This window comes from Camellia sinensis, chromosome 7 (genome assembly GCF_055761805.1).
Source record: "Camellia sinensis isolate YWXY chromosome 7, ASM5576180v1, whole genome shotgun sequence".
Lineage (NCBI taxonomy): Eukaryota > Viridiplantae > Streptophyta > Magnoliopsida > Ericales > Theaceae > Camellia > Camellia sinensis.
Genome location: NC_138967.1, coordinates 124,255,168 through 124,270,859, shown reverse-complemented (window position 1 = coordinate 124,270,859; position 15,692 = coordinate 124,255,168). Strand labels below are relative to the sequence as shown.

Below are 15,692 nucleotides of genomic sequence, written 5' to 3'. Positions count from 1 at the left end.
AATAGTCTATTTCCAAACGAGACTTAAGTCCAATTGAAAGTAGTCCTCCTAAACTCGTCACTAAAAATAATTTTTTGTTACAATTTTTTATGTATGTTGCTAAAAACTGACAATTAGTTCGTAATGAATTTTCTAAATTATAACTAAAAGTTAAATTAGTGACTTTTTTGTGATTTTTTTTTTAAACTGTCGCTAAAACTTATAATTAGTAACATTTTTTTGTAAAAAAATTTCAATTTGAAGTTGAAAATTAACAATTAGTGATATTTTTTCAAATATTTTTTAAAAAATACATTAATTATTACAAAACATATTTGATAATAAATCCACTTATTAAAACTTATACATAAATTTCTTTTTGAAAATATATAAATAGTGAATTCTAAAAATACCCCCCAAACACACCCACAAAAATATAATACCACAGAGAACCTAGCTTTCCATGGCCGCACTGCACCTGCTTGTTTTGAGGCCATACCACATGACCCTTTTTTCACTGCTTAAAAAAGACCCAAAAAAAAATGTTAAGTATCACCGTCCGTCAACGAATCCTCTGCCGCGCCTCGAGCCTCCGGGGCAGCTTTCGCTCTTTCTGGTTTGAAAGCATCTTATCAATTCTGGAAGAAAAATAAAAATTTTGGCCCTAGTTTTGTATGAAACTGAATTCAGTTGAAGGAGTAATTGAATCTTCTTTGAATCCTTCTACTGCTATTTTTCTTTTCTTTATCTGCTTTGAATCTCTCACAGGTACTATTAATTTCAGTATCTCTTGAGGAATCGAATCTGGTGCACGGCTTCCTTTTACGCACTGTTTGGTTGCTTATAAATTGGGGAAAACAAGAAAAGAAAAGGAAAATTTTGATATACTTGTGTGTTTTCATTTTCCTTTGCCTCAATCTTAATTAGTGACCTTACTCTCTGGATGCAATCCATATAGAATGATAGCTTTTACTTTACCTTCATGCAATAGAGAATTTATTCCTACCTAGGTGTAGTTAAACAAAAATAAAATATTAATATAAATATCACTGACGACGACGACGACGACAATAATAATAATAATAATAATAATAATAAAATTCTTCTTGCTTCCACAATAAATCTAGTTGCAGTGATATCTTCAAATGAAACTACAAATTTCATAAAATTTAATATACCATTTTATAGATCATTGAAGTTTTAGATTGTGAATGGTCTTTGGCTGGTTCATACAAAACTTGTGAATAGACTATATATATATGTTGGCCATATATAATTCATTTGACCTTGTAAAGTGTAATAAGCGGTAATAAAGCCAAGGTAGAATCTTGAAGGTTGTTTCAATTAAATATAGAACATAATTTTTGGACTTATAAATAGGTCCTAAATTCACATTTTAGGTTGAAAGTATGACGAAAACTTTCCCTGATGTTCTGCAAAGATTTTTTACATATAGCTTGAATTTCTATTGATATTGCAACTAGGACGAGTGATGTAGAGAGAATGAAATGAAGCAATCCAAGTTCAAGAGGATTTGTGTCTTCTGTGGGACTAGCCACGGCAAGAAGAGCAGCTACCAAGCAATCCACATTTGTGTCTTCTGAAGAAGAATTATTTTTAGTGGTTTCTCTCGTCTTAATAGCTAAATTCAAATAATGGGGAAAATAAATGATATATTGGCTTGAGGTGATGCTTATCAGTGTTGGCTTAAAATCTGTGTGAATCAAGAAACCCCTTTCTAGAATATGCAGCGCAATATGCTGTAGGAGCAGCCCTTGCGACATTGGAAAAGGATAAAAAGGATTTGTTACACAACTACTTTTACAAGGTAATGTTTGATGCTTCATCTTTCTTATTAAAATTAAGTAATTGTAAATATCTAATGTCTCAACTGGATTATTCATGCAGGTCTTGATATTACAATTTTAGGTTGCAATGACTTCTATTCATATCGGAATCACGTATTATACCTTTCCTATTGTACTTTTAAAATCTTTAACTTATTTGATCTTTAGTGGTGTTTATTTGCTCATATTTTTTGCCTATCATGTTTTTTCTCTTTTACTACAATTGAAACATCTACTATAATGATTATGCTTTCTGAGCTACTAGAATGAAAGTGATTTTTTGAATCATCTTATCTATATCATTAATGTATTGTTACAAATTTGCACATTATTATACTTGAGATGTTTCCATAGGCCAATGTTTAGAGCAAGCCAAAGTTTAACGGATTGAACTGTGTAAGTTTTCCATGCTTCTAGGTGGGGTTTATCATGTGAGATTGGAAAAGGGAAAGTTTTCTGCAGTTTACAGTAGTCAATGATATGTTCGCTTTTCACCATAAGTGCTTTCTTCTGCTCAGGTTTCTCTCTCTTCCTCTCTCTTTCTCTCTCTATATATACAATTATTTTTTGTCCTCGTAAAGTATTATTGAATTCTTACCTTGGCCCTTAAAGTTTATTTTTTCCAATTTGGTCTCTAAACTATATGATCATTCCCAATTTGGCTCAATTCCCAACTGCCGTCCAAATTATTGACATAAATTGGCACGTGGCACTCTTTGGCCCCACATGGCATATTAAATAACCATTCATTTTGGTACATGTATGATTGCATTAGTGTTACACTTTGGCATTACAATTCATCAATGATCATTGATCAAAACATAGCATGAAAACATTCAACTTTGTCAGATATCTAGAGCTCTGTGGCAGAGCTTATGATGGGAATGAGCTGAGAACATGAAAAACAAAAGAAGGTTAGGAAGTTATAGAAGACTGTTTTTGATAGTGTCCTTTTGGGGACAATATTGTAACGAGGGCTACTTCATTAGGTGTATTTTTCTACAAACTTTCTCTAGAATTTGTCTTATTTATGAGTTTTCCTTATTTGGAATTGCAGGATGCTGTTTTTTTTAATGAATAAAATTGTAGGATGTAGTTAAAGGAAAAGCGTTCGAGGAAGTCATTGGTGGTGTGCTGAATGGCAAATGGGACCATGAGAGGACTACACAGAAGAGAATGTATTGTTTTTTCCATAGAGTCTGCTACATATTGAATCCCTTAGTAGTTGGCATTGTTTTTTCCTTAAGAGCACTACTAGAAAATTGACTTTTTGCGTCTTTTTTTTTTTTTTTTTGCAATTGTCTGTTTGGCCATGGCAAAAAATATATTTGCAATAGCATTATGGGAAGCAAGTCAGGGGTGGTAAAAGGTCCAGTTTATGAGTGGGCTTTATATTTGCCCAATTTATATTTGCCCCCATTTATTTCTCCTATTTTCTTTTATTTATATTTGCCCTGGCCAAGCATGCTTAAACGCTCTCTCTCTCTCTCTCCCCGAGGTTCTGTTCTTGTTGCTCACATTGCATATATATACAAATATAGATATATAATCTAAAAACCAAACATGCAAGAATCAACTGTTGTATAGAACATCTTGTCGAATCGATTCTAATAGGCTGATTTGCTATAGGATTTTTCAGCTCCAATGGGGCAGATTTTGGATAGACTACAGGCATTTGGTGAATTTGAGGTATTGGATTGTTATTGAGAAGAATTTGTTATATTCACCATTGCAAATTGAATTGGAGTGAAAACAAGTTAAAATGATAGAAAAATGCTCTGTGGAGATCGATTTAGTAACAATGCATTCGAATGACATGTTTGTTGCTCACTATGTTGTTTATGGTGATTTGTATAATATTGTTGCAATTCAAACATTTTGGGAACAAGGTTATTGTTGAGGAACAAACAGAGAGGTACATTTTAATGCAGTTTGATGAAACACATATGTGCAATTGTACTGTATAGTCTGTTTTTAGTGGTGTATAATGTTACTTAGTTAGAGATATTGCTCTTTGATTGTTTTTGAATTGGCATTTTTCGTTTCATTTTTCTTTTGAGATTTTAGTTAATATTGTTTTGTAGGGGATATGAATGAGATATTTCGTGGAAGTTCATTTCTTGAATTAAGAAGTTCATGATTTTATCCTCTGCGGAAAATAGCTCGCTTAAGGTCTTTTTCATCGGAAATAGAAATAACACGTTTTTTAATTTTTAATGCATTTTAATTTTTGACATGTGTATGTATACTCTCTCTCTCTCTCTCTCTCTCTCTCTCTCACGCACACACCCACACCCACACATATTTTTGAAGTATTATGTTGATCAATAATACAATACTTGCTTCTTGAAACTAACATTTGATGATTAAACTTTTATTTGTAAATTTTTTAGGATTGCAGAAGTCAATGTTACATGCCTTAAACACAAGCAACAAGTATGGTAGGACAAGATTATTTGTTGTTTATCTTTGACATATTTTGTAGAACTCTGTTTGATGTTTATCAGTTTGGATTTTTATTTTTTATTTTTTAAATTTAGATGACCAACTTGGTGGTCAAATGTGTAATATTCTGTGGAAATGTAAGAGTAGTTGTAGAGAAATGACCCTTCGCCGCTTATTTGGCAGGAACCATTTCTGGGGATTTTTTTCCTTATGCACCCATTGCAACACTTTTTTTTTGGCTAGACAAGTTTACTAACCGAGACTTCCTATGTACAGGTATTATACTAATTATGGTCTTCTATTTAACTGTGGATACAAAAAGTTGTAGTAGCCTTAACTTGAAAAGGTTAATAGTTTAGTGTTTGCTTCATTTTACCACTTGAATTGTTTCTCTCTCTCTCTCTCTCCATACATGAGAATATAAAACATCTTTATCTATCTATCTGTTTGTTCGTCTCATGAGCCTGTATTTGTTTATTTGTTTTGGATTCTGGTTGCAAGATGTGAGGATACATTCATTATTGATTTGAGGCACTATTTTCTTGGTTTATGATTTCTTTTGCTCCTCTGTTTGAGGAGCAAAAGATATGACTGTAAAAGTGCTTCAAAATGTGTTCAACCTAGATTTTTTTTCCTTTTGAGTAGATCGCAATTGAACTTTAATTGAACCATAATGAGCTGAGCTCAAATAGTTTGGTGTTATTATTATTATTATGCATTTAATCTTATTGAGCTAAGTAGTATCTTGTTCAAGCTTGACTTGAAAAATTAACGAGCTAAACATAAGTTGAGCTCAAGTAGTTTAGTTTCTTTTACAATGAGAGAGAGAGAGAGAGAGAGGGTGGGTGGGAATTTGGTCGATGGTGGCAGAATGGTGAAGATTAACTAAATCACCGATGTTTGACTGGATTGTACAGTGAGATTGTTAAGGATGAGGCTGAGTTCTAACAAAGTAGTGCAGTTGTATATGCCAGGTATTCTTCCATTCAAGGGAGTATTCCCAAAGTCTATATACTGCAAATTCCTAAGGTTTCCTAGTTCTAGTGGAATTAGACTGGAAAGAGAATTATCACAAACAGTTGGCTCTAAAGGATTAACATATGTTTGTTAATTGAATGATAGAATACGCTCCCAAAACTTGAATTCTTTTATTTTGAAAGTAGTTCTAGAATTTGAGTTGGTACTGATGATTAATTCTTCTGTTAGGATCGAAACTCTTGCAGAATTTATATGCTAAGAATTTTCAGTGGAAACACTAATAATTGTTTTCACTTAGACAGATATGAATCAGTTCACAAAAAATATTTTATAAGAAAAATGATATATTTTTAGTGCATATTCATTTTTGGACTTGTATGACAATTGGTTATATTAGTTATGAGTTATAGTAAGGACCATATTTATATAAATGGATAATGGTCTTAATCTAGGCACTAGGAAACGAAGTTGGGGATGATGAAGGCTTTTCTAGAAGTGAATTTCAGAGCTATATCCTGCAATAGTTGGGCCCTTTTGGTGTCAAGCATTTTACAGACTTATAAGATTAGTAATATTTATGTATTTCTTCTCTGAAGTTACTGCATACTGATTTGTGATATTATGTTGATTTCTTCCCTAAAGTTACTGCATACTGATTTGTAATATTTATGTTGATTTATTTTCTAAAGTTTCTACATATCAATTTGTGATATGTATGTTGTTTACTTCTCCCAAGTTGCTGCATACCATATTTTGATCTTGCCGCACATTCTAGTAGTTCACTTTCTAAAAAAAAAAAAAAAAAAAAAAAAAAAAAAACTTTTTTTTTTTTTTTTTTTTTGTGGACCTACCCATTGGAAATTGAACTTTCATGTGTTTACATCTGTTTTCTTTTGTTCTGAATTTGGCAGGGTGGTAAATGCATAAATATTTTGTTATTTTGGATGATCTAAATAAATATATTTTTTGACTTTTTATGAAAAGATGTGTAGAAAAATATAGAGGTGATGTGATCCAAATAAATATATTTATCTAAATAAGTGCACTTATATTCATCGTGCCAAACCAATGGAGAGATATCGAGTAATATGCTGCTTTTGTTTTGGGCTTGTTGCTTTTTACTTTTCTGCTTTGCTAACATAATTTATGCCATAGTTATAAATAAATGTAACAAAAGTCTTTCGCTTCATACACAAAACAAAAATCCTATGTACATCTCTGTTACATATATCCAAAATTCTATAGTTATAGCTAGTAGTGTATTGGCTTCATCTACACTTTGGCTTTTCAGTTTGCCTTTTGGAAATTTGGATACTTCGGCCTTGTTTGGTTTGGTTTTGAGAAACAAATTTTAAATTTTTCAAAATTTTTTTTGGTTTAGTGATTTTGGAAAAAAAATTTCAAAATCATTTTTTATCTCTTACACATCAATCAATCGCTTTTTCTCTTTTTTCTCTCCTTCTCAATTACTTTTTTTCTTAGACACATCTACTCAACTATAACAAAATATCAAATTATCCTAAACTCCCATACTCAAACTATTTTCAAAATATACAATCAAACAAATTAAAAAAATTTCTAAACTCTTTTTTCAAAAATATTTTTGAAAATTTATCTTCCAAAATCAAACCAAACAAGGCCTTTTTTCTTGTTTTTTCAACTGCAATCTCAAATGAAATCAAATTTGTGGATCCTGACATTTTTTTAATGTTATGACTGATATGCTGTGTTATTGTGCTTTAGGATGATGAGTGACTATGCTGTGGAGCCAATAAATGATGGGATTAGTGAATTCAATGTGGAATTCCATGGTCCAAAAGAAAGTAATGTTTCTAGTCTTTCCATGCTGTAGTCTTATTTAAATATGACCCTTAACAATTGTTCCCACAGATACTCTCTCATTGTTTTTTACGAATTCAAAATTTGAATGGTTATTAGGTTATGAGTTAGATAACAATGGCCTTTGGCTGTATTTCGACTTAACAAACCTTAATGACAATATAATTTGTTTTTGCAGGTGTTGCTAAGAGAATAGTAGATATGATTGCGCAAGTAATATTGGAAGCTAAATTGAGATTGTTTTTTTATTTTTTATTTTTTTTGAGGACTTGAATTTGTTAGTACTTTGTATAAATACATTTAAGGATGGTTGATAGATATTTGTTTTGCATGTATGGAAGTTTATATTTTGTATGCAAATTTTTTTTTTTTCTGAAGAAAAAGAATATTATTAAGGGAAGAGATGAAAAATAATGCATGAATGTTAGAATTTTTACAAACAACTCTTTACATTTATTGTATATTATGTATGTGAACATAGGTTGATAAAACATTGTAGGCATTTATTTTTATTATTATTATTTTTTTTTTTTTTTTTTGTACTATGGTAACAAGATGGTCGCTAAAACATTATAGTTTTTTTTTTTTTTTTTTTTTTTTTGCGACGGCAAAACATTCATGAGTAGGTTAGGTTATTGCAAATAATTTGTGACTACTGTTTTGCGGTCGCAAAAGTATTTTCCACCCCACATTTGCATTCCCTATTTGCCGTTACATGATCGTCGCAAAAGATTTTTTGTGACTGCATTTTTGTTATTTGTGGCAGCATCCAGCAGTCACAAAAAATGATTTTTTTTAGTTGAGAGTTTGCTACATATTGAATCTATTAGTAGTTGTATTGTAGACTTCTAGTTTATGCATGATGATGAGTCCTTTAAAGTTAGAGCTTGTTGGCAGGCCAAATTTGAGTCTTCAAGTTACTTTTTGCTACCAACAATCCTAAGTTAACAACCAATTAATTGAATATTTAAAAATTCAAACAGATTTAATTTGGGTAAGTTTATGAAGGTACTTCGTTCTCGAACTATTTGTATCTATACATGTTTCATCACCCAAAAACACTACTAGCTTCTACATATAATTTTAAAAATGGCATAACTATACATGGTGGATAATGAAAAGAGTTTTGTTTGAACATGAGAATAATTATTTGCATAACTATACACTACTCTATCGTCGATGCATAGGTGGCAATCTACGACAGCCACATAGGCATTGCTTCTTGCTTGAAGTGGGCACCTCGTAGGGTCATGTTTGTTACTGCATCCTTAGTTTTCACGTTTTGTATACGTAATAATCCAAAATCAGCTGTTGAATTTGAAACCGGCAACCCTTAAATCGTAGGACAATCTAAACATATTTCTCATTGAGTGCACAATAAAGTCTATTTACTTCGCAATAAAACCCTCAACAATGTTCCTATACACTAGAGAGAGATCGGCTTGTCTCGCAACTTGTGTTTTGATAAGAATTCAAAAGGGGGAACCATTTCTTTGGTTAGTTCACAGCTACGTAAAAATTCGTAGTCTCATTACTTGTCATGGGTTATTGTTTAGGTGTTTTATTTGTAGAGATTTTGCTGAACATTGTGTGTTGATAAGGTTGTTCGGTCTCTAAGCTTCTCATCTCTAATTTTTCAAATTTGTTTTAGTTGCAATATATAGATAAATTGTTGTAGTAAGAATTTTTTTATTTTTATGAGATGTATGGGTATATATATATATGAAAATATAGGTTGATATTTTTTTTACATCTTTAAATTAATTTGTTAATTTTATGTTATTTTTCATCTAAAAAAAATTTGTTAAGTTCTTGCAATTGATATTTTTGTTGTAACAAATGCATATATAATTTTTATAATAAATAATTATTTGTAACAAATGTCATTTAAGACTTTGCGATGGTACGTAGAAATCAAGGTGGGGCATCTTGAGAAACATGATGAAATACAATTTTTGGAGAGTACAAGTTCCCTTAATTGCAACATCAATGGCCTTACATAATTTCATATGACAAAATATTCTCATTGATGAAGTAATGCAAAATATACAAAATGATAAGGACCCGAAGCACCGGACCTTCTTGACCACCCAACAATGATAACAATTGGAGATATAGGCCTCGTTTGGGAAGTGGCTATTTTAGAGGCTTTTTGGCTTTTTGACTATTTTAGTAGGCTATTTTAGTTTTTGTGTTTGGGAAGATGGGATAGGTTTTTATTTGAGTTGGTGTATTGAAAAATGTGTTGAAATGATGTTTGTAATTAAAATGACAATTTTATCCCTATTCTCACATTTTTCAAAGTAAATCAATAGGGGCAAAATTGTAATTCTACTACCTGTCACTGTGATAGCCACTGCCGGTCTTTTTTTTTTTTTTTTTTTTTGAAAACCTATGAACAGTGTTGCTTTTTGGCTTTTTTCTCAAATGAGGCTATAATAGCCTCATTTCCGACTTCCTAAACAGCGCCATAATGATGCCAGGAGATGAAGACATTAAAATGGCAGATGTGAGGCGACTATTGCATGAGGCTTGGCCACGCGAGCGCAAGCACAGTATCTTTGTTCGCAGATTTGTTGGTGAGGACAATGGGAAATAGATTACAAGATTGTTTCTGTGTATATGAAAAATATAAATCATGTTATTTTTGACATTATGTTTTTGTTTGTTAAAGATAAAAAAAATAATAATAATTAATGTCATCAAACGTTGATGGTAAAAACAAACCAATTTTTTTTAAGATTTATTTATGTACGGATCAAAAAATAAAAAAACTTTTAGATCATCATCAAATGTTTGTGTATTGGCAACTGTGAATTTTTATTATGCAAAATCATGACCCCAAGTGGAGATTGAAGGGAATAACCAGGTTGTTATTCACCTGTGTCTCTGAAAATGTTCATCTTGGGAGTGTGGTGCAATATTTACTGATATTGAGCGGATGGCAGCTCAAGGGAGAAGTGTGGTGCAATATTTACTGATATTGAGCGGATGGCAGCTCAAGGGAGCTTCTCTTTTAGTTGGAGGTCGAGAACCGCCAACAAGGCTGCTCATTAGGATGGCCCAAGCCTCTCTCCATGGTCGCTTTCGTCTTGATTGGGTTCCCAACCCCCAACAGAGCTTGCTTTACTTCTTAAATCCTCTTAGCTTAGGCTTTTCCTTTGCTTGCTGCTGTGAGCTTTCTTTCGGGATTTGTTTGCCTTTGTTTTTGGGTTCCTCTGGTTTAAAGCTTCCTATAATCAAAATATATATATACATAAATAAAATAAAACGAACCGGTACAAAATTAATTTGACGATAAGAAAAACACATTTGTACAATTGTTAACAAATGTGGTCAAATAGATTGGAGCAATAGTGTTATTTTATAAATATGTACGTGTTTTCACAACACTTTTTTTTTCTTTTTTTTTTTTCAAAACAAGAATGTCGCAAAAAATTGGGTGAAAGAATTTTTTAATTTGACAAGTTTGGCTTGATTATGGCTTTTGAAATTTTTGATCAAAATCATCATGCCCAACACCCAAAAAAAAAAAAAAAAAAAAACATTTTCAACATACAAAATTATGATGCAAAAAAAAAATTGTTACAATTTCTATAAATTATTTCACATAAACATTTTTTCAATTACATGTTTTCAACATTGTCTAATATTTCTTTTTTTACAAAAATAAAACATACATATTTTATAAAAACAAAATGTTTGATTATGAATTTTAAAAAATAGTTCATAAAAAAAAAAATCTAAAGAAAACGCCCGTTTGTGTATGGTTTTTGAATTGTATGAGTTTTGATGAGCAAACAATAATGATTCATCCTACTAATTTGGGAGCACTAATAGACCATTAATAAGGTGGAAATTCAAAAAAAAAAAAAAAAAACACTAATAGCTCTAAAGTGGTGTGGGTCTCACATGATAGGATGTTTTACTCTTGTTTTTTTTTTTTTTTTTGAATTTTCACCTTATTAGTGGTCCATTAGTACTCTCAAATTAGTGGGATGAAGCATTGTTGTTTTTGTTATCAACAATCTTGATCCCGCGGTTCAAAAAAAAAAAACAATCTTGATCCCAAAATAAAAAATACGGTACCAAAAAAAAAGGAAAATATTTGAGATCTCCTTTTGGGAGATCTTCACCACCTCTACAGTGATGTGGATCAATAATGTGTTTGTAGGAATTTCAATCATTACTAAAAAAAAAAAAAAAAATTTTGAAACAGCAAGAGTAAAAAAAATCAACGTATTCCATTCTGGCAGAAAATCAAATGGATAAAAAGGTGGGTCATTATTGAGCAATGATTCATACCCCTTAAAAGTTCCACTCCCACCACCCCACACACACGTGCGGTTGGAGATTGGGAGATCAAAAAAAAAAAAAAAAAAAAGTTAGCAAATCAAATGCAAAGGGGTGAAGGGGGTGACCCCCAAAAGGGGTCTCAACCTTTATTGGTCATTATTACCTTCAAATAAAAGAACAAAAATGTTTAAGACCCCCTTTCCCCTCACCCCTTTTGACCCCCTCTCTTTTTTGATTGGCTACTTCTTTTTTTTTTCCTTCTCCTCCAATCACCACCCGTCACGTGTGTGTGAAGATTGTGAAGACAGTGATTGGAAGAGGTCTTTATCAATGCTCATAAAAGAATGCGTGTACAGCCATGTATGCAATAATGACACTCCTGCATCACTGCCCGCTGCAGGGGCAAGGACCAAAAGAAAAAGACACTCCTGCATCAGGGGCAAGGATCAAAAAAAAATTACGTCTCGTGAAGCTGCATTTGTTGTAGATTTTTGGTCAAAAAGGTGGGGTAAAAATGTAAATTTACATTACCAACTATTATTTTATATTACACGCAAAAAAAGTTAAAAAATTATTCTAAATATATATGTTTTTTAATCTATTTTTCTAACCCAAAAAAAAAATTCAAAATATACTTATTTAAATTATACCAAATAATTCTTTAATTTAAAACTAATTAGTCTCGTTTGAAAATAGGTTAGTTTAGTAATTTTTTAATTTTGATGAAAAGATATATAGAAAAGTAGAGAGAGTAATGTAACAATTCGTTTGAGAAGTAGGTTGATTTTTTGGCTTTTTTAGCTATTTTAGCCTAGGACTAAAAAGTTTAGTTTGGGAAGGACTTTTGACTTTTTTGATTTTTTTGTGAGAAAAAGAATGTAATGATTATGAATTGTATGTGATATTTTGTATTATTGAATTAAAAAACCTATTTTGTTTTTTTGGCTAAAATAGCCAAAAAAGCCTGACTTTTGGCTTCCCAAACGAAGCCTAACTTTTTAACTTTTTTGCTAAAATTGAAAGTTATCAAACGAGGCCTTAGGCTTGGTTTGGGAATTGAGTTAATTTTTTTGGCTATTTTAGGCTCAGTTAAAAAGTCTCGTTTCGAATGAGTTTTTTGATTTTTTTTATTTTTGTGAAAGAAAAAATAAAATGACTATGATTTAGATATGACATTTTGTCTTTTTAACTTTTTAACCTAACCTGTCTTTTTATAGCTATTTTAGCTTAGTAACCCATTTTAGCTCATGTCAAACTTGGGCCTAAATTCAAAATTAGACACACATTAACAATCACATGTCATAAAAATATTTTATTATTATATAATACACATCTAAACCACAAATCTAATGTGAAATTTTTTTTCTAATTTTTTTTTTTAAAAAAAAAAATTAACTTTGGAGCAAATAGAAAAAACACTTGAAATATGAAAGGTCATATTGGAAAAAAATTAAATGGTCAAATAAGAAAATAAATAAATATAAAGGGCGAAGTGTAATTTAACAAACGGTGGCCCCAAGGTGTTCACCATGGATTTCGTTTTGATGATCTAAGTCAGTTAATGTGTACAGCTTGTCGAGTATTTTATCTCTAAAAAAAATCACACTCATTGGATATCGATAGTATCTTGATTAAATTATATTTTTTTCAATGATAAATATAATTTTAAAAATAAATTGTTGACAAAATATGTTATAATATAAGAGTTATCGATATCCGATCAATATAATTTTTTGTAAGAATAAAATGCTCAACAAATTCTATAAGATTCAAATAATCAAAATAGCACCTACTAATCCAACAACACCGCTTTCTCTTTTAACAAAGTTAGGGATTGTTTGGCATCCTCTATACTAGTACATTTTTTTATCTTTTTATTTTTTAATCACATTACCTCTCTATTTTTATACACATTTTTCTTAAAAAATATGAAAAAATATACTTATTTAAATTATTCCAAATAATACCTAGTTTTAGCTATCTTTTGATTCCATTCTTGTCAAATCAATTTTTTAGTTTTTGAAATTTAGGAAATCAACAATTCAAATTTAAAATTAAAATAAGATAATATTAAGATAACGTTTTAAAACTATATCATTTTATTTTAATTTTGAATTTAAACAATGGACAAATTACATTAATGGTTCCTATAGTTTAGGGTTTATATCACTTTGATCCCTAACTTTTCTATTGTGACATATTTGATCCTGAATTTTGAATCTTGTTTCAAATAAAAATAATTGAAGATATTATTACTCAATTTCAAGGGTAAAGTCGTCAATTTAATAAAATATTAACTAATTTGATAAAAATAAATGTCAAAAAATATTTTTGAATTTTTAAAAATTATTTTTATCCCCCAAAGATAAAATTATGTAAAGTTGATAAATCTTTTATATCACGACCCCATTCCGCCCCTAGTAGAATGGTGCCGTGATGGCCAGTAATTCGAGATTACCGAAGGCCAACTTCCAAAATTCACACACAATCAGAGTATAAATATATGGGGCTCACAAGCGCGAAAGCAATATATACAATTCTAATTAGTCCATAAGAGATGTGCATAAGTCAAATGAAATAACATACATCTTAACAAGGTTTTACAACTTGGGTACAAATAAAATAAAGTACAAATATTACATCTTGACCAAACGGCTTCTCGAGCCATCATGTACAAAATACAATGAAATGCAAGCTAAGAAGTATGATCTTCAAGATGCTACAAAATGCGAATCCAAAACAAGGCAAAGCACATCTAGGCGTCGCCGCCGTCCTGCTCATCACCTACATATATATAGAGAGGGTGAGCTTGGATACTCAGTGAATGGTACAAGTAATAAAGGGTTTGCATGCATGATATCCGAGATCTTTAACAAAACAATACATAATCATAGCTTGTAACAAAACATGAGATGAATCAAGTTCATCTAACAAATCTTTCAAGCTTCATCGATTAAAGTCTTTCAAGGCTTTCAAGTTTCAAGGGATGGCATTAACAAAGGTTGTGGTACAAATGCTTATAGTCCCCTAGCACGTACGGACTTTCAAAGATTGTGCTACAAATGCTTATAGTCCCCTAGCACGTACGGACTTTCAAAGGTCGTGCTACAAATGCTTATAGTCCCCTAGCACGTACGGACTTTCAAAGGTTGTGCTCAAAACAAGATAATACTTGATACAAAAACTAGGGATAATCATTCATGCTTAATCAAATACTTTTCAAAACAAAGCAAAGCAAAGCTTTATCAAAACGTTATAACATAGCTTTATTAAAAATACCACTCACATAGTTCTTCAAACGTCAGGGTTACAAGCAAGGGTCCAAGGCCTACAAGCACACAACAAAACCCATTGAATATACTATCAAACAAGCTTTACATGAATGCAAATGATCTCGGCATTCCTTCAAAACTAAGTCGAACCAAAACAAAACACTGTTTCCCCATCTCGAGAAAACATAATGGGCACCAACTAGGTCTTGGCCGAGGTCCTACACCTCCTTGCCGAGGTGTGGTCCCGATGGCCACATTCAAGGAAACGAAGTCGGGAAAATCTGGGTTTCCCTTTCTTTGAAGAACATGAAGAACATGATCATGAAGAATATAAATGCAAAGAGCATAACTTGTTTTTACAAAATCTGAGATTTCATGCTATGAATTCAAAAACATGAACCTGGGCACCCATACTCGAAGACTTTATGAAAACAAACACAAAAATATGAATCTTAATGCAATCTTTCGGATCAAATAATGCTTTTTCTTCAAGAACACATGAATACCACTTTCTTTTTATAAAGCCAACCTTAAATCAATGCATGGCTTGCAAATCAGGTTCAATCATGCAATGCAGCTAGACGATCAATAAGAACAATAAGAGTAGATTAAGATTATAACCTCAAAACATGAATCAAACGGTTTGAACTCTAAGGATCAAGCTTGGAAATCTATTCCTCCTCTAAGAACTTCTCCCTCCTCAAGAAGAAGATATGATACAAAATTATGCATTTCTCTCTCTGCCGGCTGATTTAACACTCAGCTCGGACACGTCGCAACGGTTGGTTAGTTCTTCTAAAAAAGATGACTGAGTGAAAAGACAAGGTTATGAAAAAATGTGTTCAACAAGCAAGATGGCATAGGCACTCCGGCAGGTAATGATCTCGGCTAAGAACAAGGCATCGTCAAGTAAGGGAACAATGATCTCGGCTAGGAAGGACAACACTTGGCCTAGCTGTACCACACCTCGGCCTAGATGTGCCACACCTCGGTCTAGGTCGCACCAATCCAGGAACAAGATCACTTAGGCGCAAAG

The 15,692-nt window shown here is 31.6% G+C and overlaps 1 protein-coding gene across 30 annotated transcripts; it reads left to right on the top strand.

Annotated features, from left to right (window-relative positions):
- Nucleotides 1-400: 400 nt before the first annotated feature.
- Nucleotides 401-7,471, top strand: LOC114301124 (uncharacterized). Of its 30 annotated transcripts, XM_082879288.1 has the most exons (11): nucleotides 401-1,379; nucleotides 1,436-1,807; nucleotides 1,888-1,940; nucleotides 2,244-2,344; nucleotides 2,884-3,004; nucleotides 3,456-3,515; nucleotides 3,695-3,741; nucleotides 3,911-3,958; nucleotides 4,455-4,617; nucleotides 6,993-7,072; nucleotides 7,267-7,471. In XM_082879288.1, coding segments are annotated over exons 5-11 (495 nt in total). In that variant the 5' UTR covers nucleotides 401-1,379; nucleotides 1,436-1,807; nucleotides 1,888-1,940; nucleotides 2,244-2,344; nucleotides 2,884-3,002; the 3' UTR covers nucleotides 7,362-7,471. The 30 variants fall into 30 exon arrangements, 9 of the variants coding, with proteins under 9 accessions (XP_082735414.1, XP_082735410.1, XP_082735413.1 ...); XR_014336001.1 differs by lacking the exon at nucleotides 3,695-3,741 and adding an exon at nucleotides 4,220-4,267 and having other exon boundaries at nucleotides 2,884-3,515; nucleotides 3,911-3,998; nucleotides 4,455-4,547; nucleotides 5,702-7,072; XR_014335988.1 differs by lacking the exon at nucleotides 3,695-3,741 and adding an exon at nucleotides 4,220-4,267 and having other exon boundaries at nucleotides 401-1,807; nucleotides 3,911-3,998; nucleotides 4,455-4,547; nucleotides 5,702-7,072.
- Nucleotides 7,472-15,692: the final 8,221 nt, after the last annotated feature.

Excerpts from the sequence above, each read along its gene's own strand:
- LOC114301124 (XM_082879284.1), top strand. The coding sequence starts at position 2,307 with ATGTTCGCTTTTCACCATAAGTGCTTTCTTCTGCTCAG. Across the intron at positions 2,345-3,455 it reads AAGTGCTTTCTTCTGCTCAG|GATTTTTCAGCTCCAATGGG; the intron begins GTTTCTCTCTCT and ends GATTTGCTATAG. Across the intron at positions 3,742-3,910 it reads GTTGAGGAACAAACAGAGAG|GGGATATGAATGAGATATTT; the intron begins GTACATTTTAAT and ends ATTGTTTTGTAG.